General features: G+C 57.6%; 1 protein-coding gene across 1 annotated transcript in view; it reads left to right on the forward strand.

Moving 5' to 3' along the window:
• IGSF3 (immunoglobulin superfamily member 3) overlaps positions 1 to 16,670 on the forward strand; it is a 45,696-nt gene extending 29,026 nt beyond the window's left edge. The window contains exons 4-11 of the mRNA XM_069760420.1: positions 3,200 to 3,607; positions 3,792 to 4,181; positions 6,033 to 6,434; positions 7,278 to 7,682; positions 12,389 to 12,790; positions 13,801 to 14,211; positions 14,314 to 14,706; positions 15,568 to 16,670. Coding sequence (XP_069616521.1) covers positions 3,200 to 3,607; positions 3,792 to 4,181; positions 6,033 to 6,434; positions 7,278 to 7,682; positions 12,389 to 12,790; positions 13,801 to 14,211; positions 14,314 to 14,706; positions 15,568 to 15,818 — 3,062 coding nt within the window. The 3' untranslated portion in view covers positions 15,819 to 16,670. The remainder of the gene's footprint in view (positions 1 to 3,199; positions 3,608 to 3,791; positions 4,182 to 6,032; positions 6,435 to 7,277; positions 7,683 to 12,388; positions 12,791 to 13,800; positions 14,212 to 14,313; positions 14,707 to 15,567) is intronic.
• Positions 16,671 to 26,394: the final 9,724 nt, after the last annotated feature.

Here is a 26,394-nt window from a genome sequence, read left to right on the forward strand (position 1 = left end):
CTCCTCGGGACCCCTCGCTGTCATCTCCTCCTCGGGACCCCTCGCTGTCATCTCCTCCTCGGGACCCCTCGCTGTCTTCTTCTCCTCCTCGGGACCCCTCGCTGTCATCTCCTCCTCGGGACCCCTCGCTGTCCTCTGTCATCTCCTCCTCCTCGGGACCCCTCGCTGTCCTCTGTCATCTCCTCCTCGGGACCCCTTGATGTCCTCTGTCATCTCCTCCTCCTCGGGACCCCTCGATGTCCTCTGTCATCTCCTCCTCCTCCTCCTCCTCGGGACCCCTCGCTGTCCTCTGTCATCTCCTCCTCCTTGGGACCCCTTGATGTCCTCTGTCATCTCCTCCTCGGGACCCCTCGCTGTCCTCTGTCATCTCCTCCTCCTCGGGACCCCTCGCTGTCCTCTGTCATCTTCTCCTCCTCGGGACCCCTCGCTGTCATCTCCTCCTCGGGACCCCTCGCTGTCCTCTGTCATCTTTTCCTCCTCTGGACCCCTTGCTGTCCTCTGTCATCTCCTCCTCCTCCGGACCCCTCGCTGTCATCTCCTCCTCGGGACCCCTCGCTGTCCTCTGTTATCTCCTCCTCGGGACCCCTCGCTGTCATCTCCTCCTCCTCGGGACCCCTCGCTGTCCTCTGTCATCTTCTCCTCCTCGGGACCCCTCGCTGTCATCTCTTCCTCGGGACCCCTCGCTGTCCTCTGTCATCTTCTCCTCCTCGGGACCCCTCGCTGTCCTCTGTCATCTTCTCCTCCTCGGGACCCCTCGCTGTCCTCTGTCATCTTCTCCTCCTCGGGACCCCTCGCTGTCCTCTGTCATCTCCTCCTCGGGACCCCTTGATGTCCTCTGTCATCTCCTCCTCCTCGGGACCCCTCGCTGTCATCTCCTCCTCGGGACCCCTCGCTGTCCTCTGTCATCTTCTCCTCCTCGGGACCCCTCGCTGTCCTCTGTCATCTTCTCCTCCTCGGGACCCCTCGCTGTCATCTCCTCTTCGGGACCCCTCGCTGTCCTCTGTCATCTCTTCCTCCTCGGGACCCCTCGCTGTCCTCTGTCATCTTCTCCTCCTCGGGACCCCTCGCTGTCATCTCCTCCTCGGGACCCCTCGCTGTCTTCTTCTCCTCCTCGGGACCCCTCGCTGTCATCTCCTCCTCGGGACCCCTCGCTGTCCTCTGTCATCTTCTCCTCCTCGGGACCCCTCGCTGTCATCTCCTCCTCGGGACCCCTCGCTGTCATCTCCTCCTCGGGACCCCTCGCTGTCTTCTTCTCCTCCTCGGGACCCCTCGCTGTCATCTCCTCCTCGGGACCCCTCGCTGTCCTCTGTCATCTCCTCCTCCTCGGGACCCCTCGCTGTCCTCTGTCATCTCCTCCTCCTCGGGACCCCTCGCTGTCCTCTGTCATCTCCTCCTCCTCGGGACCCCTCGCTGTCCTCTGTCATCTCCTCCTCGGGACCCCTTGATGTCCTCTGTCATCTCCTCCTCCTCGGGACCCCTCGATGTCCTCTGTCATCTCCTCCTCCTCCTCCTCGGGACCCCTCGCTGTCCTCTGTCATCTCCTCCTCCTTGGGACCCCTTGATGTCCTCTGTCATCTCCTCCTCGGGACCCCTCGCTGTCCTCTGTCATCTCCTCCTCCTCGGGACCCCTCGCTGTCCTCTGTCATCTTCTCCTCCTCGGGACCCCTCGCTGTCATCTCCTCCTCGGGACCCCTCGCTGTCCTCTGTCATCTTCTCCTCCTCGGGACCCCTCGCTGTCCTCTGTCATCTCCTCCTCCTCCGGACCCCTCGCTGTCATCTCCTCCTCGGGACCCCTCGCTGTCCTCTGTTATCTCCTCCTCGGGACCCCTCACTGTCATCTCCTCCTCCTCGGGACCCCTCGCTGTCCTCTGTCATCTCCTCCTTGGGACCCCTCGCTGTCATCTCCTCCTCGGGACCCCTCGCTGTCCTCTGTCATCTCCTCCTCCTCGGGACCCCTCGCTGTCCTCTGTCATCTTCTCCTCCTCGGGACCCCTCGCTGTCATCTCCTCCTCGGGACCCCTCGCTGTCTTCTTCTCCTCCTCGGGACCCCTCGCTGTCATCTCCTCCTCCTCGGCACCCCTCGCTGTCCTCTGTCATCTTCTCCTCCTTGGGACCCCTTTCTGTCCTCTGTCATCTCCTCCTCCTCGGGACCCCTCGCTGTCTTCTTCTCCTCCTCGGGACCCCTCGCTGTCTTCTTCTCCTCCTCGGCACCCCTCGCTGTCCTCTGTCATCTTTTCCTCCTTGGGACCCCTTTCTGTCCTCTGTCATCTCCTCCTCCTCCGGACCCCTCGCTGTCATCTCCTCCTCCTCGGGACCTCTCGCTGTCCTCTGTCATCTTCTCCTCCTCCGGACCCCTCGCTGTCATCTCCTCCTCGGGACCCCTCGCTGTCCTCTGTCATCTCCTCCTCCTCCGGACCCCTCGCTGTCATCTCCTCCTCGGGACCCCTCGCTGTCCTCTGTCGTCATCTCCTCCTCCTCGGGACCCCTCGCTGTCCTGTCATCTCCTCCTCAGGACCCCTCACTGTCCTGTCATCTCCTCCTCAGGACCCCTCGCTGTCCTCTGTCATCTCTTCCTCGGGACCCCTCGCTGTCCTCTGTCATCTCCTCCTCCTCAGGACCCCTCGCTGTCCTCTGTCATCTCTTCCTCGGGACCCCTCGCTGTCCTCTGTCATCTCCTCCTCCTCGGGACCCCTCGCTGTCCTCTGTCATCTCTTCCTCGGGACCCCTCGCTGTCCTCTGTCATCTCCTCCTCCTCGGGACCCCTCGCTGTCATCTCCTCTCGGGACCCCTCGCTGTCATCTCCTCCTCCTCGGGACCCCTCGCTGTCCTCTGTCATCTCCTCCTCCTCGGGACCCCTCGCTGTCATCTGTCATCTCCTCCTCGGGACCCCTCGCTGTCCTCTGTCATCTTTTCCTCCTCGGGACCCCTCGCGGTCCTCTGTCATCTCCTCCTCGGGACCCCTCGCTGTCCTCTGTCATCTTTTCCTCCTCGGGACCCCTCGCGGTCCTCTGTCATCTCCTCCTCAGGACCCCTCGCGGTCCTCCTATTACTGGGCAGTGATCGTTGAAGGTCTTCACTGTGTTTCATAGGGTGGATGGTTTTGTGGGTCATTCTTCCAGTTTTGGGGCGGTTCTGGTGGTCCCCATTATTTCCGGGTAGGTGTCGCTCTCCCTACTGACCTCGCTGCTTCTGTTCGCAGTGATTCCTGACTCGCTGCTCGTCTTGTCCTCGGCTCAGACCCTCCAGAAGGTGGAGGGCGGCTCTCTGCAGCTCTCGTGTGAGGTGTCGCACAGCACGGTCCAGCATGCCCATCTCTCAGTGTCCTGGTACCGCAAAACCAGCGAGCAAGCAGAAGAGGTCATCTCTCTGAGCCGGGACTTCGCCCTGGACCCCGGCTCATCCTACACCCAGCGCTTCTCGGTGGGGGACGTCCGGCTGGACAAGGTGGGGAACAGCACCTTCCGCCTCACCGTGCACAACCTGCAGCCGACAGACCAGGGCGAGTTCTACTGCCAAGGAACCGAGTGGATAGAGGACCCCGACGGATCCTGGTACGCTATGACCCGCAAGCGCTCCGAGGGGTCAGAGGTCATCATCCAGGCGACAGGTAAGAACTGCTAAACCCTGCAGCACATCCAGTATCTGGAGAGAACGCCATCCGTAATAATGCTCCGCTCAAAATAACGGGCGGGGCTGACAACCTGTCACCTGTACACAGGCTGGTTGTCAGCAGCAGTAGGCGCGGTGGTATACAGGATATATCCATCACATGATCCATCTCTGTGCTGTAGATAAGGATTTCAATGTGCGGCTGGAGACGGACCGCCGTTCGTACAGTGCGGGAGAGAGCGCGGAGCTGCGCTGCGTCATTGAGGCTCAGAACGCAGCGGATCGGATATTTGCGGTGTCCTGGGCCTTCAACAGCTCATTAATCGCCAGTCTGAGCCCCGGCGGAGTGGCCACGCTCACGGGAGACTACAGCCAGCGAGAGGGTCAAGGAGAGCTGCGCGTGGCCCGGGACAGTGACAGCGTCTTCTCACTGCGCATCTACCGGCTTCGCCCCGAAGACAGCGGCAAATACAACTGCAGAGTGACCGAGAGAGAGAGGTCGGCGTCTGGAGAGATGGTGGACCGCGACAGCAAGAGGCCCAAGAACATCCCCATCACTGTGTCCCTCCTGAGTAAGTTACCGCAACAGTCCACCTCTATCCTGACGCAGCCCCTGCGAGCGAACCGCTGCCACAGCCATCAGCCCCTGCGAGCGAGCCCCTGCCATGACCCCTGCGAGCGAGCCCCTGCCATGGCATCAGCCTCTGCGAGGAATCCCCTGCCATGGCATCAGCCTCTGCGAGCGAGCCCCTGCCATGGCATCAGCCTCTGCGAGCGAGCCCCTGCCATGGCATCAGCCTCTGCGAGCGAGCCCCTGCCATGGCATCAGCCTCTGCGAGCGAGCCCCTGCCATGACCCCTGCGAGCGAGATCCTGACATGGCCCCTGCGAGCGAGCCCCTGCCATGACCCCTGCGAGCGAGCCCCTGCCATGACCCCTGCGAGCGAGCCCCTGCCATGGCATCAGCCCCTGCGAGCGAGCCCCTGCCATGGCATCAGCCCCTGCGAGCGAGCCCCTGCCATGACCCCTGCGAGCGAGCCCCTGCCATGGCATCAGCCCCTGCGAGCGAGCCCCTGCGAGCGAGCCCCTGCCATGGCCCCTGCGAGCGAACCCCTGCCATGACCCCTGTGAGCGAGATCCTGACATGGCCCCTGCGAGCGAGCCCCTGCCATGACCCCTGCGAGCGAGATCCTGACATGGCCCCTGCGAGCGAACCCCTGCCATGACCCCTGTGAGCGAGATCCTGACATGGCCCCTGCGAGCGAACCCCTGCCATGACCCCTGTGAGCGAGATCCTGACATGGCCCCTGCGAGCGAGCCCCTGCCATGGCCCCTGCGAGCGAACCCCTGCCATGACCCCTGTGAGCGAGATCCTGACATGGCCCCTGCGAGCGAGCCCCTGCCATGACCCCTGTGAGCGAGATCCTGACATGGCCCCTGCGAGCGAGCCCCTGCGAGCGAGCCCCTGCCACGACCTCTGCGAGCGAGCCCCTGCCATGACCCCTGCGAGCAAGATCCTGACATGGCCCCTGCGAGCGAGCCCCTGCAATGACCCCTGCGAGCGAGATCCTGACATGGCCCCTGCGAGCGTGCCCCTGCCATGACCCCTGCGAGCGAGATCCTGACATGGCCCCTGCGAGCGAGCCCCTGCCACGGCCCCTGCGAGCGAGCCCCTGCCATGACCCCTGTGATCGAGCCCCTGCCACTGCCCCCTGCGAGCGAGCCCCTGCCACGACCCCTGCGAGCGAGCCCCTGCCACGACCCCTGCGAGCGAGCCCCTGCCACGACCGCTGCGAGCGAGCCCCTGCCATGACCCCTGCGAGCAAGATCCTGACATGGCCCCTGCGAGCGAGCCCCTGCAATGACCCCTGCGAGCGAGATCCTGACATGGCCCCTGCGAGCGTGCCCCTGCCATGACCCCTGCGAGCGAGATCCTGACATGGCCCCTGCGAGCGAGCCCCTGCCACGGCCCCTGCGAGCGAGCCCCTGCCATGACCCCTGTGATCGAGCCCATGCCACTGCCCCCTGCGAGCGAGCCCCTGCCACGACCCCTGCGAGCGAGCCCCTGCCACGACCCCTGCGAGCGAGCCCCTGCCATGGCCCCCTGCGAGCGAGCCCCTGCCACGACCCCTGCGAGCGAGCCCCTGCCATGACCCCTGTGATCGAGCCCCTGCCACGACCCCTGCGAGCGAGCCCCTGCCACGACCCCTGCGAGCGAGCCCCTGCCACGACCCCTGCGAGCGAGCCCCTGCCATGGCCCCCTGCGAGCGAGCCCCTGCCATGGCCCCCTGCGAGCGAGCCCCTGCCACTGCCCCCTGCGAGTAAGCCCCTGGCTCGTGGCCCCGCTCTCCTGTGCCTGGTGTGATTCGAGGCCAGTGCTCTCAGTATTTTAGCCCAGTTCCTCACGGTTCTCCTCTCTTGCAGAGACTTCGGTGACGGTAACAGTGGTGGCGAATTCCAGCTCGGTCCTGGAGGGCTCTCGCATCTTTCTGACTTGCCTGGTGGCCTCGCTGTATGGGCCGCAGAGCCGCATCTCCGCTTCTTGGCACCTCCAGGACTCGCAGAGCCGCCAGAGAGAGGTGATCCAGCAGGATCGGGACGGCGTGACCTGGGCCAGCCAGGTGTACAGAGAGCGGGCCGCGACTGGAGGTCTGCGGATGGTGAGGTCCGGCTCCGACACCTTCACCCTAGAGCTGGAGAGCAGCCTGCGCCAGGACGCCGGCTCGTATGAGTGCCGCGTGACGGAATGGCTGCCGAGTTATGACGGAGACTGGCAGCGGCTGGGCGAGCGGTCCGCCAAGACCGGCGTGGATGTCACCGCCCTGGGTGAGTCACTGCAGCCTCTCCTCCAGTCAGAGCCAGAGCTGCGGCTACTCCGCACACCCTCACAGCTGACATCCCGAAGTGGATAGGAGTTTGGACTGCAGCGCTGGCGATGTCTCCTGGCGCAATGACAAATGACGGCGCATCCTCGTAGTTACTAGTGTGGCTCCATGGCGTGTGCTGCGTGGAATGTGCCGCAATCTGACAGAGGACAATGAGTGTAAGTGACAGACGCGGCGGAGTAACTGCGAGCGATGACGGCCCACGAACTTCAACGACGCTTGTCACCACCGCCATGTGACCGCCAATCGTGTGACTTATGGTGATGGGGCACTAGTGTCAGCGGTACAGAGTATTTCAGGAGAGGAGTGTGCTGCTCTCATAGGAAGTCGAAGACTAAGGCTATGTGCACACGTTGCGGATCCGCAGCGTTTTTTGCGGTGCAGAAACGCTGCAGATCCGCAATTGATTTACAGTACAATGTAAGTTAGTGAGAAAAAAAAATGCTGTGCACACTTTGCGGAAAATCCGCTGCGGAAACGCTGCGGTTTAAAAGAAGTAGCATGTCACTTCTATTTTGTGAATCTGCAGCGTTTTTGTACCCATTCCATTATAGAAAACCACAGGAGTAAAAACGCAGCAAAAACGCACAAAAAACGCTGCGGAACCACAGGTGCGTTTTCTGCCAGGAGAGGCAGAATCCGCACCAGAAATTCCTAAGCCTAATCCGCAACGTGTGCACATAGCCTAAGAGTTAAACCATGAAAGGTGCATGTGGCCACTGCAGCACAGAGTATTTCAGCACACCGCTGCCTTTTCCTGATTTTCACCTTCCTCTTCCTCCAGAGACTGGTTTTTCGGTCACGGCCATCTCCCGCACCCCAGGCATCAGCTACTATGATTCCTTTGACCTTCAGTGTATCCTCAAGCCTCACTATCCGCCCTGGGTGGGCATCTCTGTGACCTGGCGATTCCAACCGGCCAGTGGCGGGGAGACCCACGACCTGGTGACATTCAGCCGCTCCGGCGGGGTGCAGTGGGGAGAGCGGGCTGGAACCTTCCGGGGTCGGAGCATTGTGGAGAAAGCGGATTCCAGCCACAACGTGCGCCTGAGCGTGAGCCGGGCCAGCGAGTCCGAGGCCGGCAAGTACCAGTGCGTGGCCGAGCTGTGGAGGAGAGACTACAATGCCAGCTGGAGCCGCCTGGCAGAGAGGGCGTCCAACCTGCTGGAGATCCGAGTCCAGCGGCCAGGTGAGACCTCCGCCATCACACAGCAAGGGGGAGAGGGAGCCGGGCGCGGCCTTCACCGTCAGACTGGTAAATCCAGATATACTGCCTCCGGTGATGGGAGAGAAGCCAAGCGCACAATGCAGGGGGTGACGTCACTCGCTCTGCTGCCTGTAACCACACACAGGTATCCTGCCCTCCATGTACACCGTGCAATGTACACTGCCCCACAGCAACCAGCTGGGCGAATGACCTCTCCCCCTCTCTGTGCCACCCTACTGACCTCTCCACCTTCTCTGTGCCACCCTACTGACCTCTCCACCTCTCTGTGCCGCCCTACTGACCTCTCCACCTCTCTGTGCCGCCCTACTGACCTCTCCACCTCTCTGTGCCGCCCTACTGACCTCTCCACCTCTCTGTGCCGCCCTACTGACCTCTCCACCTCTCTGTGCCGCCCTACTGACCTCTCCACCTCTCTGTGCCGCCCTACTGACCTCTCCACCTCTCTGTGCCGCCCTACTGACCTCTCCTCCTCTCTGTGCCACCCTACTGACCTCTCCACCTCTCTGTGCCGCCCTACTGACCTCTCCACCTCTCTGTGCCGCCCTACTGACCTCTCCACCTCTCTGTGCCGCCCTACTGACCTCTCCACCTCTCTGTGCCACCCTACTGACCTCTCCACCTCTCTGTGCCGCCCTACTGACCTCTCCTCCTCTCTGTGCCGCCCTACTGACCTCTCCACCTCTCTGTGCCGCCCTACTGACCTCTCCACCTCTCTGTGCCGCCCTACTGACCTCTCCTTCTCTCTGTGCCGCCCTACTGACCTCTCCTCCTCTCTGTGCCGCCCTACTGACCTCTCCTCCTCTCTGTGCCGCCCTACTGACCTCTCCTCCTCTCTGTACCACCCTACTGACCTCTCCACCTCTCTGTGCCGCCCTACTGACCTCTCCTCCTCTCTGTGCCACCCTACTGACCTCTCCACCTCTCTGTGCCGCCCTACTGACCTCTCCTCCTCTCTGTGCCGCCCTACTATTCTCTCCCCCTCTCTGTGCCGCCCTACTGACCTCTCCACCTTCTCTGTGCCGCCCTACTGACCTCTCCACCTTCTCTGTGCCACCCTACTGACCTCTCTGTGCCACCCTATTGACCTCTCCACCTTCTCTGTGCCACCCTACTGACCTCTCTGTGCCACCCTACTGACCTCTCTGTGCCACCCTACTGACCTCTCCACCTTCTCTGTGCCGCCCTACTATCCTCTCCCCCTCTCTGTGCAGACTCTACTATCCTCTCCCCCTCTGTGCCGCCCAACTATCCTCTCCCCCTCTCTGTGCCGCCCTACTATCCTCTCCCCCTCTGTGCCATCCTACAATCCTCTCCCCCTCTGTGCCGCCCAACTATCCTCTCCCCCTCTCTGTGCCGCCCTACTATCCTCTCCCCCTCTGTGCCATCCTACAATCCTCTCCCCCTCTGTGCCATCCTACAATCCTCTCCCCCTCTGTGCCGCCCAACTATCCTCTCCCCCTCTCTGTGCCGCCCTACTATCCTCTCCCCCTCTCTGCCGCCCTACTATCCTCTCCCCCTCTCTGCCGCCCTACTATCCTCTCCCCCTCTCTGCCGCCCTACTATCCTCTCCCCCTCTCTGCCCCCCTACTATCCTCTCCCCCTCTGTGCCATCCTACAATCCTCTCCCCCTCTGTGCCGCCCAACTATCCTCTCCCCCTCTCTGTGCCGCCCTACTATCCTCTCCCCCTCTGTGCCATCCTACAATCCTCTCCCCCTCTGTGCCATCCTACAATCCTCTCCCCCTCTGTGCCGCCCAACTATCCTCTCCCCCTCTCTGTGCCACCCTACTATCCTCTCCCCCTCTCTGCCGCCCTACTATCCTCTCCCCCTCTCTGCCGCCCTACTATCCTCTCCCCCTCTCTGCCACCCTACTATCCTCTCTCCCTCTCTGCCGCCCTACTATCCTCTCTGCCGCCCTACTATCCTCTCCCCTTCTCTGCTGCCCTACTATCCTCTCCCCTTCGCTGCCGCCCTACTATCCTCTCCCCCTCTCTGTGCCGCCCTACTATCCTCTCCCCCTCTCTGTGCTGCCCTACTATCCTCTCCTCCTCTCTGTGCTGCTCTACTATCCTCTCCCTCTCTCTGCCGCCCTACTATCCTCTCCCCCTCTCTGTGCCTCCCTACTGACTTCTCGCTCTGTTTCCCTACTGACTTCTCCCCCATCTTTGTGTCACCCCACTGACCCTTCTCACCGCTGTGCCAATCTACTGACCTCTCACCCCTAGCATCTCCCCCTCTGTGCTGCCTCTAGTGGAGCGCCCCCAGACACAGGGCCGCGGGTTACTCTGTACCGGTCCTCTCTGTCTCGGTGCTGGGGTCATCACGGTGGCTGGACCCGGTCCGTGACCCTGCTAAGGGGCGTCCAATAAAAGGTGATGGGAGTCTGTCAAGGTTTCGTGACGCCACCTGTGGTATTTGGTCAGGTCGACCGACGCTGCTGTGGGGTCCACTGGGGTGATGTGATGGCAGCTGGATGGTATACCTTCCCACAGGTGAAGTATGTCCCCAGGGCTTCCCAGTAGTGTAGGTGGCGATGGTGTGAGGTGCAGACAATAACGAGGACACAGGGTTGCAGTCTCTTTACCTTTTACTGAAGGTCTCGGGATCCGCAATCCAGAGCACTGCTAACAGGGCTGTCTGAGTCCGGCCGGTCCGATGGGCACATCCAGAGTTCCCTTTGCAGGTGGGAATCAGTGCCTACCACTAGCGCCTGTGTGTTGTAGTCCTTCCCAGCTGAGCCTTCGGGATAGTCCTCACAACTCTCGTGTTCGTTCTTTCTTTCTCTCTCTCTCGCTCTCTCCGTCCCCCCAGTTTGTTATGGCTAGGACGCACCCGTTTGACGGGAAGGCTTGGAGCTATTCTGCGACACTAGAGACGCCCCTCTCCACACATTGCCCCCTATGTCTGCTTAGGTGATGTATGGTAGACAGCCAACCTGTAATTAACTGTCCTGCGGTATTTGAAGTAATGCTTGGAGTCAGTTACTTCCTCGGCGTTCCGGCCACCGGCTACGCGCCTCTGTAGGATGTTGCCGATCTCGGGGCACGACTCCTACTGGATCTCCTTTGTGCTGATCTCGTTTCTCACTTCTCCACAATATCCTTCACTTCGTGTCCTTCCTTAGGATGCCGCCGCAAGGTAGTGCAGGCGCGGCTCCGTCACGTTCTGTCCTTTCTGCTAGGCACCTGCCAGGAACACACCCCTGACAGGTCCTCCCTGGAGCTCTCCCAGGCTGCGTTCTGTTCTAACTTCCTATCCAACCCCCAGTTTTACCAGTGTGAGGAGTGGCCTAATACATAGTGCCTTTTGCTCCCCCTGGTGGCCGGAGTGTGAAGTGTAATGTGTGACTGTGATACCTGGTCAGGTGAACTCTTTTAGTGCAATCAGACATAACATCACTCCCCTTAGTGGCAGAGCGACATTACTGCAACGACCAGGACTCTGGGGCGCTGCACAAGCATCTCTCCCCCTCTCTGTGCCGCCCTACTGACCTCTCACCCCCTCTCTGCCATGCTACTACATCTCCCCCTTCTCTGTGCTGCCCCTTGCATCCCCCCCTCTTGGTGCAGCCCTTTGAGTCTCCCTCCCGTTCACGATGCTGCCTATTGTGTCTCCCTCCCCCTTCTCTGTGCCAACCCTTTGGTCTCCCCCTTTTCTGCACCGCACCTTGCGTCTCCCCCTCTCGGCAGTCAGTGCACAGGCAGCCAGCAATCGTGTTCCCCCTGAATGTCGCGATTCTGCCCCATTATGTATTTGCTGCTCTGCCCCCGAGGAGACGTTCATGATTATTACAGATATGGAGGAGAAGTCCCACCCTGATGGGTAAGCCCCACCCAGGAGGATGGTTACATGCACTCCAAACTCAGCAGTGGGTGTCTATACATCGCCTCTATGGGTCCCTGCTTCTGTGGGGTCTCATGATGGGGGGGCTCTCGTGGTGGGTGGGGTAAGAATATATATTGCTTACTGCCTCATTTGCATATTCTCTCTTGTTGCATTCTGGTCCCGCTGACTCTCCGTAACATCAGGCGCAGTTCAGTTCTCTGTATCTTCTGATCTCTCTATTTCCACGCTGCCCGTACGCCCACTCCTCGGGACTCTGTGCCTGTGGTTTCCCTGGAAACGTGTATCTCCTTAGTTACCATTGCCTAGGAGGGAGGTGATGGCAGTCTGTGTGTCCCGGTATCTGTCGGGAAAAGAATAATCGGGATAACGGGAGTGAAGAGTCGGGAAGACGGAGTGATGAATGGGCGCCAGGAGCGGATGAGGAAGGGCGACTTCAGCATGGTCATCCTGGCCCTGCCTGCCCCCCACTCCTCAAGATCGCCCTGACCCTGCCTGCGACCACCCCCCACAGTTGGGTCACACCAGTCCTGCCTGCCCTCCAACGCCTCGAGATTGCACCGATCATCCTGCTCCCCACCACGATGTCGCCCTGCCCCTGCCTGCTCCCCACCCCGAGGTCACCCCGGCCCTGTCTGCTGCCCACCCCGAGGTCGCCTCGGCCCTACCTGCTCCCCACCACAAGGTCGCCTCGGCCCTGCCTGCTCCCCACCACAAGGTCGCCCCGGCCCTGTGGATGCCGCCACATGAGTCTGTAGTGCAGTGAGGGTCAGTGGGTCGCATATGCAGATGTGGGGTCCTCACCGCTGTCTCTTTTCTTTCAGTGTCACGACTGCAGGTCAGTAAGGGGCAACGCTCGGTGGCGGTGCTGGAGGGATCGGCGGTGACCCTTTCCTGTACAGTGCGGGCCCAGAGCAGCCCCGATGCCCGCTTTTCAGTGCTCTGGTTCGCTCAGGAGCCTTCGGGGACAGATGGAAAACTGATTGTGCGGAGCGGTACGGGCATGGAATACGGCACTTACGCCGAGGAGGCAGATCTGAAGGATCGGCTGCAGCTGGAGGAACTGACTCCCGGTCACTACACCCTCACCCTGCTGGGGGCACGACGGGAGGACAGCGGAGACTACTACTGCCAGGTGGAGGAGTGGGTTCTGGACCCCAACCAGGCCTGGTACCAGCTGACCAAGGACGCGTCCGGACTGACGGAGGTCAACGTGAAAATGCCAGGTGAGACACAGGTGTGGGCAGAGGTGTATGGGGAAGGATGCATGCTAATCAGGGGAACTGGCACCAGGCAGTGGCTCCAGTCAGAGGGGTACGAGGTGGGGGATCATCAGAGAGGTACGAGGTGGGGGATCATCAGAGAGGTACGAGTTGGTGGTGCGCCAGTCAGAGAGGTACGAGGTGGGGGGGCGCCAGTGGAGAGGTACGAGGTGGGGTGGGGCGCCAGTCAGGGAGGTACGAGGTGGGGGGGCGCCAGTCAGGGAGGTACGAGGTGGGGGGAGCGCCAGTCATAGAGGTACGAGGTGGGGGGGCGCCAGTCAGGGAGGTACGAGGTGGGGGGGGGCGCCAGTCATAGAGGTACGAGGTGGGGGGGCGCCAGTCAGAGAGGTACGAGGTCAGCAGCATACGATGCGGGGGGATGGCAGTTGGCGATGTGTACGATGCGGGGGGATGGCAGTTGGCGATGTGTACGATGTGGGGGGATGGCAGTCGGCGATGTGTACAATGTGGGGGGATGGCAGTCGGCGATGTGTACGATGTGGGGGGATGGCAGTTGGCGATGTGTACGATGTGGGGGGATGGCAGTCGGCGATGTGTACGATGTGGGGGGATGGCAGTCGGCGATGTGTACGATGTGGGGGATGGCAGTCGGCGATGTGTACGATGTGGGGGGATGGCAGTCGGCGATGTGTACGATGTGGGGGGATGGCAGTCGGCGATGTGTACGATGTGGGGGGATGGCAGTCGGCGATGTGTACGATGTGGGGGGATGGCAGTCGGCGATGTGTACGATGTGGGGGATGGCAGTCGGCGATGTGTACGATGTGGGGGGATGGCAGTCGGCGATGTGTACGATGTGGGGGGATGGCAGTTGGCGATGTGTACGATGTGGGGGGATGGCAGTCGGCGATGTGTACGATGTGGGGGGATGGCAGTCGACGATGTGGGGGGATGGCAGTCGGCGATGTGTATGATATGGGGGCGTCTGACTCGCCTGCTCCTCTCCTCCGCAGATGACAACCTGCAGGTGGACCCGCTTCCCCGGAATCTCTCGTCCCTGGAGGGGGACAGCTTCGCGGTGACGTGCCAGGTGCTGAACCGCAGCTGTCCGCAGTCACGCCTGTCCCTGGAGTGGCTGGTGTGGCGGGCCGGGGAGCCGGAGAGGAGGACGGTGGCGCGGTTCTCCCCGGATGGGACGACTCTGCCCCCCGATGAGGATGAGGGGCGCTGGGAGCTGCCCAGCCGCCTCCATCTGTCGCAGCCATCGCCCGGGCTCTACGCGCTCACCCTGCAGCGGGCCGAGGAGCAGGACAGCGGGGCCTACAGCTGCCGGGTGCAGGAATGGCTGCAGGACCCTCGGGGACACTGGTACAAGCGGGCAGACGAGCGCTCAGCCGCCACCTACGTCAGTGTGCGGCGCCCAGGTGAGGCCGCCCCATCTGTTACATTGTAGCAGCCCCTCAGCTGTGAGATCACTGACAGCCGCCATCCATTATCGGTGATTAACCCCGTGTTGTCTCCCACAGACGCCGACCTGCAGCTGGACACTGCGCCCCAAAACGTCTCTGTGCCGGACGGCGGCCATTTCTCCCTGGACTGCACCATCCTGTCGCGCTCAGTGCCCGGTTCGCAGCTGGCCGTGTCCTGGTCATTCCTCAGCAGCAGCCGGGGACAAGAGGCCGTCCTGACCACCGACCGCTCCGGGGTGTGGAGCCCCCTCACCCCCCGCTGGGAGGGCCGCCTGCAGCAGATCCAGCTGTCACCCACCATGTACAAACTGAGGGTCCCGCAGGCCGGCGCGGCCGACACCGGCAACTACACCTGCTCCATCCAGGAATGGATGATGGGGCCCCGCGGGGACTGGTACCTGCTGGCACAGGACGAAAGCCTGGTGGGATGGGTCACCGTGCAGAGCAAGGGTAAGTGCCGGCCACCGAGGGAGGGCACGGGTCCGGCGGAGCTCCAGTCACCTCCAGAGCTGCACTCAGGGCCTATGCTCCAGTCACCTCCAGAGCTGCACTCAGGGCCTATGCTCCAGTCACCTCCAGAGCTGCACTCTGGGCCTATGCTCCAGTCACCTCCAGAGCTGCACTCAGGGCCTATGCTCCAGTCACCTCCAGAGCTGCAGTCACTACTCTGCTGTTACATCATGTCTTATCCTCCAGTCACCTTCCAAGCTGCCCCGTATGTATTCTGGACGCCGTCCTGCGAGTGTACATTTATAGCTGGGTTGCTATGTGCTGACTTTCGGCGGTGGACAAGGGTTGTCAGCTCTGGGTGTGACTGGAGTACAGTACGCCTCCTCTGTGTGGCGCCGCGCTGTTGTCTGACCTGTGTGCTTGCAGCTCTGGGTGTGACTGGAGTACAGCACGCCTCCTCCGCGTGGCGCTGTGCTGCTGTCTGACCCCTGTGCTTGCAGCTCTGGGTGTGACTGGAGTACAGCATGCCTCCTCCGCGTGGCGCTGCGCTGCTGTCTGACCTGTGTGCTTGCAGCTCTGGGTGTGGCTACAGTACAGCACGCCTCCTCCGCGTGGCGCTGCGGTCTGACCTGTGTGCTTGCAGCTCTGGGTGTGACTGGAGTACAGCACGCCTCCTCTGCGTGGCGCTGCTGTCTGACCCCTGTGCTTGCAGCTCTGGGTGTGACTGGAGTACAGCACGCCTCCTCCGCGTGGCGCTGCGCTGCTGTCTGACCTGTGTGCTTGCAGCTCTGGGTGTGGCTGGAGTGCAGCACGCCTCCTCCGCGTGGCGCTGCTGTCTGACCCGTGCTCTCTCTCCCGCAGAGTCCACGCTGCAGTCCTTCATCTGCGCCAATGACGCGCTCTTCTACCTGGTCTTCTTCTACCCCTTCCCCATCTTCGGCATCCTCATCATCACCATCCTCCTCGTCAGGTTCCGCAGCCGACCGTCCGGTAAGACGGGCGAGGGCAAGAACGGCGTGCCGCTGCTGTGGATCAAGGAGCCGCACCTGAACTACTCGCCCACCTGCCTGGAGCCGCCGGTGCTCAGCATCCACCCGGGCACCATTGACTAGAGCCGCGGTCCGGCTCCTGCAGCCACGCTCATCTCAGCCAAGGGGAACGTAGGCACGGCGAGCCGGGGGCATCTGTGCCGGCACCGGACTGCTCCCCTGGACTGCACCGCAGCTTTGTATATCTGCTCCGCCGACGATGGGACGATGCCCGCTGCTGCCCACAGGGCTTGTGCCACTTTCTGGGAGGGGGCGCTGGCACTGCCCCCTGCTCTGGCAGTGGGGGGAGGGTGGGCACGGACTCCAGCAGCAGGAGATTGTATCATTTCTATATGCATTTCACCCACCAGGACCGGTCTGTGGACCCCGAGGGCCCCGGGACGCGCTGCTCTTCCTGCCTCTGGGTGGGTACAGACATGATGCCATTGTATGTGCCCGCTCTGCCCGTGGATGGTATTTTATACGTCTCGTTTTTAACCCTTGATATTTCTGTATGTTTCTATGTTGCACTGTTGGATTATGGGTCGGCGCTGGACCTCGGCGCCACGGAAGGACCGAACTTGTAATATTGCACTCCAGGAGTGAAAGTGTTATTGGTGGGCATCCGGCGGTCAGGTAGCCCAGTCTTCCTCTCTGCGAGCCCGTGGGGCAGCCATCTTGAATCTGGTGGTGCAGGATGACTCAGGAATGGAATGCAGCGGTTGGATCGTGTACAGAGGCGCCCCCTGCTGGACTCCGTCTTCCTTTTTATAAAATTCTGCTTCCTAAAGGACTGGAACCAAAACCTGAGAGCGACTACTGCACGCTGCCACCGCCACCCGCTGCCACTGCCGCCCGTCTCTGCCAACTTGTGATACGTTGCACTGAGCTTGTTTTTTATGATCTTTAATTGACAGTAAAGTCCGTGTTCTGTTATTTTCTCGTCTTCGTGATCACGGTGTGAGCGGGCAGTGCCGGGGCGATCAAGGAGTGAGCGGTGGGTAACGTGTGACCACCATATGTAGAGCTGCTCCTCCTCATCTGAGGCACCCCGAATTTTGTGGCCCCCAAAGTGAGGAGGTAACAACAAGCTTAGGAAGTGGACAGTCTGTTGATGTACGAGGCCAGGTGACCAGATTGTCAAAACCTGGATTCTCCGAACACCTCCATGGTTCAGTGACGGTCAGTGGAGCAGCTCTGTATTCCTTCAGTTGGAGCCATGATGCCATACCTACGGTCACGTAGAGTGTTCCTGGCTCTGGTTCTATAAAGTGTGTCCTCTTGCAGAAGAATAGAAATCCCTTTTTATACTGACATCTGTGGTTCAGCTCATCATCCACAGGTCAGGGGGAGGTGGGATGAGTTTAACTCTCATTGTTGAGTATTTAGTCAATTTGCATAGTTCGTCTTTCTCTGTTTTGCAGGTCAGCAAACTATTATGACTTGTACAATAGGTAATCAACTTATTAGCAAACATCTATTGTTGAATTACGCTGTGTCCCTGTCCTCCAAAGACAGCAGACAATAATCTGCAGCCAACAACTACTCAAGAGTCAACATTGAAACAATAGGCTATTTCTCCTGGCCTACTATAATAATAAATAAATGTCTGGATAGTTTAGATACAATGCTGTGTCGCCACATATCTCCCCCATCCTAATTAGGAGGACCTGATAGGCTTGCTTATCATCCTTCTCCACTTATTGGGGACAGTCCATCAGCATGTCTTTAAGCAGAGACACGAATGTAAGAGGTTTCACCTTCGTGAAAAAGAAACTTTGTACCTTCCAGTGTCCTCAGTTTCCATGTCTTCCTTCAGAACAATATATTTGCCATCTTCATGCACATCAGTACAGCAGACATCTCCAGCTTCTCTCATATGATCTTGTACATCCTGCCAAATTCCCGTTGGGAAAGGATTCTGAGACGGGGTCCTCCATATCCTCCCTCCTTGTCTGCGGGTGATCAGTGTGTGTGTGAGGGCAGCGCCGGGGTGATGTGTGAGCGGGCAGTGTCAGGGTGATGTGTGACCGCCATATGTAGTGCTGCTCCTCCTCGTCTGCGGGTGATCGGGCAGTGTCAGGGTGATGTTTGACCGCCATATGTAGTGCTACTCCTCCTCGTCTGCGGGTGATCGGGCAGTGTCAGGGTGATGTGTGACCGCCATATGTAGTGCTGCTCCTCCTCGTCTGCGGGTGAGCGGGCAGTGTCAGGGTGATGTGTGACAGCCATATGTAGCGCTGCTCCTCGCTCGGGGTGATCGGTGTGTGAGCGGGCAGTGTCGGGGTGATGTGTGACCGCCATATATAGTGCTGCTCCTCCTCATCTGCGGGTGATCGGTGTGTGAGCGGGCAGTGTCAGGGTGATGTGTGACTGCTATATGTAGCGCTGCTGCTCCTCCTCGTCTGGGGTGATCGGTGTGTGAGCGGGCAGTGTCAGGGTGATGTTTGACCGCCATATGTAGTGCTGCTCCTCCTCGTCTGCGGGTGATCGGTGTGTGAGCGAGCAGTGTCGGGGTGATGTGTGACCGCCATATATAGCGCTGCTCCTCCTCATCTGCGGGTGATCGGTGTGTGAGCGGGCAGTGTCAGGGTGATGTGTGACCGCTATATGTAGCGCTGCTCCTCCTCGTCTGGGGTGATCGGTGTGTGAGCGAGCAGTGTCAGGGTGATGTTTGACCGCTATATGTAGTGCTGCTCCTCCTCATCTGCGGGTGATCGGTGTGTGAGCGGGCAGTGTCAGGGTGATGTGTGACCGCTATATGTAGCGCTGCTCCTCCTCGTCTGGGGTGATCGGTGTGTGAGCGGGCAGTGTCAGGGTGATGTGTGACCGCTATATGTAGCGCTGCTCCTCCTCGTCTGGGGTGATCGGTGTGTGAGCGGGCAGTGTCAGGGTGATGTTTGACCGCCATATGTAGCGCTGCTCCTCCTCATCTGCGGGTGATCGGTGTGTGAGCGGGCAGTGTCAGGGTGATGTGTGACCGCTATATGTAGCGCTGCTCCTCCTCGTCTGGGGTGATCGGTGTGTGAGCGGGCAGTGTCAGGGTGATGTGTGACCGCTATATGTAGCGCTGCTCCTCCTCGTCTGGGGTGATCGGTGTGTGAGCGGGCAGTGTCAGGGTGATGTGTGACCACTATATGTAGCGCTGCTCCTCCTCATCTGCGGGTGATCGGTGTGTGAGCGGCCAGTGTCAGGGTGATGTGTGACCGCCATATGTAGCGCTGCTCCTCGCTTGGGGTGATCGGTGTGTGAGCGAGCAGTGTCGGGGTGATGTGTGACTGCCATATGTAGTGCTGCTCCTCCTCGTCTGGGGTGATCGGTGTGTGAGCGAGCAGTGTCGGGGTGATGTGTGACTGCCATATGTAGTGCTGCTCCTCCTCGTCTGGGGTGATCGGTGTGTGAGCGAGCAGTGTCGGGGTGATGTGTGACCGCCATATGTAGTGCTGCTCCTCCTCATCTGCGGGTGATCGGTGTGTGAGCTGGCAGTGTCAGGGTGATGTGTGACCGCCATATATAGTGCTGCTCCTCCTCATCTGCGGGTGATCGGTGTGTGAGCGGGCAGTGTCAGGGTGATGTGTGACCGCTATATGTAGCGCTGCTCCTCCTCGTCTGGGGTGATCGGTGTGTGAGCGGGCAGTGTCAGGGTGATGTGTGACCGCTATATGTAGCGCTGCTCCTCCTCGTCTGGGGTGATCGGTGTGTGAGCGGGCAGTGTCAGGGTGATGTGTGACCGCTATATGTAGCGCTGCTCCTCCTCGTCTGGGGTGATCGGTGTGTGAGCGGGCAGTGTCAGGGTGATGTGTGACCGCTATATGTAGCGCTGCTCCTCCTCGTCTGGGGTGATCGGTGTGTGAGCGGGCAGTGTCAGGGTGATGTGTGACCGCTATATGTAGCGCTGCTCCTCCTCATCTGCGGGTGATCGGTGTGTGAGCGGGCAGGGTCGGGGTGATGTGTGACCGCCATATGTAGTGCTGCTCCTCCTCGGGTGATCACTGTGATGTCTTCCATTCTTTTTCTTTACCCAGGATGAGTCTCACACTGCAAAGAAAGAATAACTACAGCTTCAGCGCCCCCTCTGTTTATATCTGTATAAAATAATTCACCCAAGTTATACCGGCTGTGCATATCTAATTATATAGGAGATGCCCAGGTTATGCCGGCTGTACATGTATAATTATATACAGGAGATGCCCAGTGTCACGGATCCCTTCTCCGTGGTGTCACTTATTCGTCACGTGCCTGCTGTCACACGTGACTTGGGGTTGTGCCTGCAAGGGTTAATCTATCTCCCCACTCTCAGTCCAGCATTCAACCTCTGTCCTATGCTGTAATGGGAGCATAAATCACACACCGACCCATGCCACACACCCGCTCATACGCGCTGCCACCACTCATCGAATACACAGGCGATGAGTCCCGGACTAATAATACTAATAAAAATATGTCTATCACTCAGGGCTCACACACCTTTAGGCTATGGATTCTTATAGAACATTCAAGGTTCAACTTGTTAAAGTTTTATACTTTAATAACAAAACGTTCAATGCTTACAATAAGAAAAAGGTATAAAAATATAATAATAAAAAGACATACAACTTATGCAAACAGTGTCAAAATAAACAGGAGAAAACTTACAGAAGTTACCTAACTGGTAGTTGCTTTCTGCTCCCTGAGGGAAGGAAGAATGTAGATTGGATCACATCAGCTTCTCAGGCTGCCCTCACATGTGAACACACTTCTCTGTCTTCAGCCTAAATTTATAACTTTTGTCTGAGGTCAGGTTTCTAGACCGCCCCTAAGGCCAATATCATAACTGCTGCCTGTTTGATTGGGCCACGGCCGCGCTACTAATGAATATATTATTTTCTCTTGTGGAAAGGTTCTCATGGAAAGATTCCCTCAGGCCGCAATTAGCATCTCCCCTCCAAGACCTAGAAGGTGCCAAATGTTTCTTTTCTTCTCGGCCCTAGCTAGACCCCCTGGTGAGATATGGAGACAGAATTTCTACTAATCCCAAGGAAATACCTATTAACACCTAGGTGCGACTTGACTTCAGGACAGATGTTACATTATCACTAGTCACATATATAACCCTAGACATATGTCCCTACACACACACACACACATATATATATATATATATATATATATATATATATATATATGTATATATATATTTATTTTATTTTTTTTTCCACCACACCCAGGTTATACCAGCTATACATATATAATTATATACAGAAGATATCCAGGTTATACCGGCTGTGCATATCTACTATATAATTGTCTAAGGGTCACTTCCGTCTATCTGTCTGTCCTGTCTTTCTTTCTGTCACGGATATTCATTGGTCGCGGCCTCTGTCATGGAATCCAAGTCGCTGACTGGTCGCGGCAAAACGCCCACGACCAATCAGCGACGGGCACAGTCCGGCGGTAAAATGGCCACTCTTTCCTCCCCGCAGTCAGTGCCCGCTCCATACTCCCATCCAGTCAGCCCCCACCCAGGGTTAAAGGGAACCTGTCACCTGAATTTGGCGGGACCGGTTTTCGAAGATTGCCTTGCGCAGGCGTGTACTACGGAGGACATAAAATGAACTTCAATCCAATTTGAGGCCAGCATGCAGCCAGCGGGTAAGGAAAGGGTGAATCAAACACCCGAAAACTCTGCCCATATGACCGAAAACCAGTCCTTCCAAATTCAAGTGACAGGTTCCCTTTAATGCCAGCGTTACTCGAGCACGGTGTAACGCACTCCGGTTACGCAGCTATTAACCCTGTGTGACCAACTTTTTACTATTAATACTGTGTATGCAGCATCAATAGTAAAACGATCTAATGTTAAAAATAATAATAATGATAAAAAAAAGGTTATTCTCACCCTCCGACGTCGCGCCCTGTGCTCGGCAGTGCAAGCGGCAGGTTTCGGTTCCAAAGATGCTCTGCGAGAAGGACCTTTCATGACGTCACGGTCATGTGACCGCGACGTCATCACAGGTCCTGCGCTCATACCAACCTTGGGACCGGAAGCTGCCGCGTGCACCACACACAGGCGACAGGACTACAAGGGGCCTTCGGAGGGTGAATATGTTTCTTTTTTAACCTGTTACAAACGTGGCTGGGCAATATACTTCGTAGCTGTGCAATATACTACGTCACTGGGCAATATACTACGTGGCTGTGCAATATACTACGTGGCTCTGTGCTGTATACTATGTGGCTGGGCAATATACTACGTGGCTCGGCAATATACTACGTGACTGCCATATATAACGTGGCTGGGCAATATACTTCGTAGCTGTGCAATATACTACGTGACTGGGCAATATACTTTGTAGCTGTGCAATATACTACGTGGCTGTGCAATATACTACGTGACTGGGCAATATACTACGTGACTGCAATATACTACGTGGCTGGGCAATATACTTCGTAGCTGTGCAATATACTACGTGACTGGGCAATATACTTCGTAGCTGTGCAATATACTACGTGGCTCTGCTGTATACTATGTGGCTGGGCAATATACTACGTGGCTGGGCAATATACTACGTGGCTGGGCAATATACTTCGTAGCTGTGCAATATACTACGTGGCTGGGCAATATACTTCGTAGCTGTGCAATATACTACGTGGCTCTGTGCTGTATACTATGTGGCTGGGCAATATACTACGTGGCTGGGCAATATACTACGTGGCTGGGCAATATACTACGTGGCTGGGCAATATACTACGTGGCTGGGCAATATACTACGTGGCTGGGCAATCTACTACGTGACTGGGCAATCTACTACGTGGCTGGGCAATATACTACGTGGCTGGGCAATATACTACGTGGCTGGGCAATATACTACGTGGCTGGGCAATATACTACGTGACTGGGCAATATACTACGTGGCTGGGCAATATACTATGTGGCTGGGCAATATACTACGTGTCTGTGCTGTATAATACATGTCTGTGTAATATACTACGTAGCTGGGCAATATACTACGTGGCTGGGCAATATACTACATCACTACTTTTCATGCGACTGCTCTTGCATCATGTATGACTTCCGATTTTCATGCGGCTGCTCTTGTATCATGTATGACTTCTGGTTTTCATGCGACTGCTCTTGCATCATGTATGACTTCCGGTTTTCATGCGGCTGCTCTTGCATCATGTATATCTTCCGGTTTTCATGCGGCTGCTCTTGTATCATGTATGACTTCCGGTTTTCATGCGGCTGCTCTTGCATCATGTATGACTTCCGGTTTTCATGCGACTGCTCTTGTATCATGTATGGCCTCCGATTTTCATGCGACTGCTCTTGCATCATGTATGACTTCCGGTTTTCATGCGGCTGCTCTTGTATCATGTATGACTTCCGATTTTCATGCGGCTGCTCTTGTATCATGTATGACTTCTGGTTTTCATGCGACTGCTCTTGCATCATGTATGACTTCTGGTTTTCATGCGGCTGCTCTTGTATCATGTATGACTTCCGGTTTTCATGCGGCTGCTCTTGCATCATGTATGACTTCCGGTTTTCATGCGGCTGCTCTTGCATCATGTATGACTTCCGGTTTTCATGCGGCTGCTCTTGCATCATGTATGACTTCCGGTTTTCATGCGGCTGCTCTTGCATTATGTATGACTTCCGGTTTTCATGTGACTGCTCTTGCATCATGTATGGCCTCCGATTTTCATGCGACTGCTCTTGTATCATGTATGGCCTCCGATTTTCATGCGACTGCTCTTGTATCATGTATGGCCTCCGATTTTCATGCGGTTGCTCTTGCATCATGTATGACTTCCGGTTTTCATGCGGCTGCTCTTGCATCATGTATGACTTCCGGTTTTCATGTGACTGCTCTTGCATCATGTATGGCCTCCGATTTTCATGCGACTGCTCTTGTATCATGTATGGCCTCCGATTTTCATGCGACTGCTCTTGTATCATGTATGGCCTCCGATTTTCATGCGGCTGCTCTTGCATCATGTATGGCCTCCGATTTTCATGCGGCTGCTCTTGCATCATGTATGACTTCCGGTTTTCATGCGGCTGCTCTTGCATCATGTATGACTTCCGGTTTTCATGTGACTGCTCTTGTATCATGTATGGCCTCCGATTTTCATGCGGCTGCTCTTGCATCATGTATGACTTCCGGTTTTCATGCGGCTGCTCTTGCATCATGTATGACTTCCGTTTTTCATGCGACTGCTCTTGCATGATGTATGGCCTCCGATTTTCATGTGGCTGCTCTTGTATCATGTATGACTTCTGGTTTTCATGCGACTGCTCTTGCATGATGTATGGCCTCCGATTTTCATGTGGCTGCTCTTGTATCATGTATGACTTCTGGTTTTCATGCGACTGCTCTTGTATGATGTATGGCCTCCGATTTTCATGTGGCTGCTCTTGTATCATGTATGGCCTCTGGTTTCCATGTTGCTGCTGCCTTGAATTAAGCTTGGCCTCCGATTTCATGTAGCTGCTCACCATGTATCTTGTTTGGCCTCTTGTTTTCATACGGAAGATAGCTGCTCCTGATTATTACCTCTCCACGCTCAGTCGTGTTTTACAGCCCTTTTTCTGTATGTCAGTGGTTTCAGATATCGAGCGTGCACTGACTCTTAACATGTCCGTGATCTTTTCCGTCCTTGTACCTGAGATCTGGGTATACATCCCTTTTTACCAGTATTGTGACGCTGCTCGTCCCGGCTGTCGCTTATCTCCAGAGTTGTAAGTAACCGTCCACAATAAGGTTGGAGATAGGCCGCGACCATAAATGCTGGCCGCAGGCTGGTGGAGGAGAGACCTCTAGTGATCCAGGAGACACATACAGATGGGTTTTCTGCTGAGGCTCTATGATGTTGGCACATTTTACAACCTGACAGCGGTCGGCACCAAGGGGCGCAGCGGTAAAATGGATGGGGGATCGGCACCTGCCTGCAGGAATCTGAAGGGTGTCCCAATACACCAGTCACTGCAACATACAGCGTCCTAGAATAGTGGACCGGTGCCACCACCGATCCCTCAGGCCAATCAGCGCCTCCGGACCTCCTGGGATCAGTCAGTGCGTCGCCCGCGGGCGTGTTGTAGAGCGCGATGCTGCGTTATAAATAGATAATGATCACAGTGCGAGATCTGCGGAATATAAAATACCGGCCGTTCCAGTCCTTTCCCTCATAACCTTGAAGAAAAATACAAGTAATTAAGAGGAGACGTGATCAGTGCAGATAACGGCCCTCGGGGGCCGCCACTCCCTGCTGATGAAATATTCAACTGCAGAAACAAAGAGGATTTATGCGCAAGTATTCCGGCCTTCATGGGGCTTCGTCATCGGCAGGCATGGTGGGGGGTCAACTGCATCCACAATGCTTGTATCAGGATGGTCCATGGAGGCTTCTGTTCGGGAGGGGATCTTGACTGACCCTCTGTGTGGTTGACACACCGTCTCGGGCCTCTGTGTGCGATCGGTCTCTGTGGGTGTGACAGGGATCTGAGCCTTGATGAGATGCCAGACTCTGTAATTTCAGGCCCGGAGGTCGGCGTCTCACTGTCAAACACCCCTGAGGTCATCAATGATGTCATCTGGAGAGGAACCCCTGCTCTGCAGTCAGAGCTGGGACAAGGTATTTTGGTGCCCTGGGCAGATGAAGACGATGGCGCCCTTCCCCCTAAGGAAAGGAATGGGTCAGAGTCTAAGGTAAAAGGACCCCCAATGTGCCACCTCCCCTTCAGATAACAGCTGCCAATGTACCACCTCCCCTTCATGTAACAGGACCCCCAATACACCACCTCCCCTTCTGGTAACGGGACCCCCAATGAGCCACTTCCACTTTAGGTAACAGGAACCCCAAAGCACCACCTCCCCTTCAGGTAACAGGACCCCCAATGCACCACCTCCCCTTCTGGTAACGGGACCCCCAATGAGCCACTTCCACTTTAGGTAACAGGAACCCCAATTCACCACCTCCCCTTCAGGTAACAGGACCCCCAATGCACCACCTCCCCTTCTGGTAACAGGACCCCCAATGAGCCACTTCCACTTCAGGCAACAGGACCCCCAATGCACCACCTCCCCTTCAGGTAACAGGACCCCCAATGAGCCACTTCCACTTTAGGTAACAGGAACCCCAAAGCACCACCTCCCCTTCAGGTAACAGGACCCCCAATGCACCGCCTTCCCTTCATGTAACAGGACCCCCAATGCACTGCCACCCCGTCTGGTAATGGGACCCCCAATGAGCCACTTCCACTTTAGGTTACAGGAACCCCAAAGCACCGCCTCCCCTTCAGGTAACAGGACCCCCAATACACCACCTCCCCTTCTGGTAACAGGACCCCCAATGAGCCACTTCCACTTTAGGTAACAGGAACCCCAAAGCACCACCTCCCCTTCAGGTAACAGGACCCCCAATGCACCGCCACCCCGTCTGGTAATGGGAACCCCAATGCGCCACCTCCCCTTCATGTAACAGGACCATCAATACACCACCTCCCATTCTGGTGACGGGACCCCCAATGAGCCACTTCCACTTAAGGTAACACAGCTCCCAATGCACCGCCTCCCCTTCTGGTAATGGGACCCCCAATGCGCCACTTCCACTTCAGGTAACAGGAACCCCAATTCATCATCTCCCCTTCAAGTAACAGGACCCCCAATGAGCCACT

The sequence above is a fragment of the Ranitomeya imitator genome, chromosome 3 (genome assembly GCF_032444005.1).
Source record: "Ranitomeya imitator isolate aRanImi1 chromosome 3, aRanImi1.pri, whole genome shotgun sequence".
Lineage (NCBI taxonomy): Eukaryota > Metazoa > Chordata > Amphibia > Anura > Dendrobatidae > Ranitomeya > Ranitomeya imitator.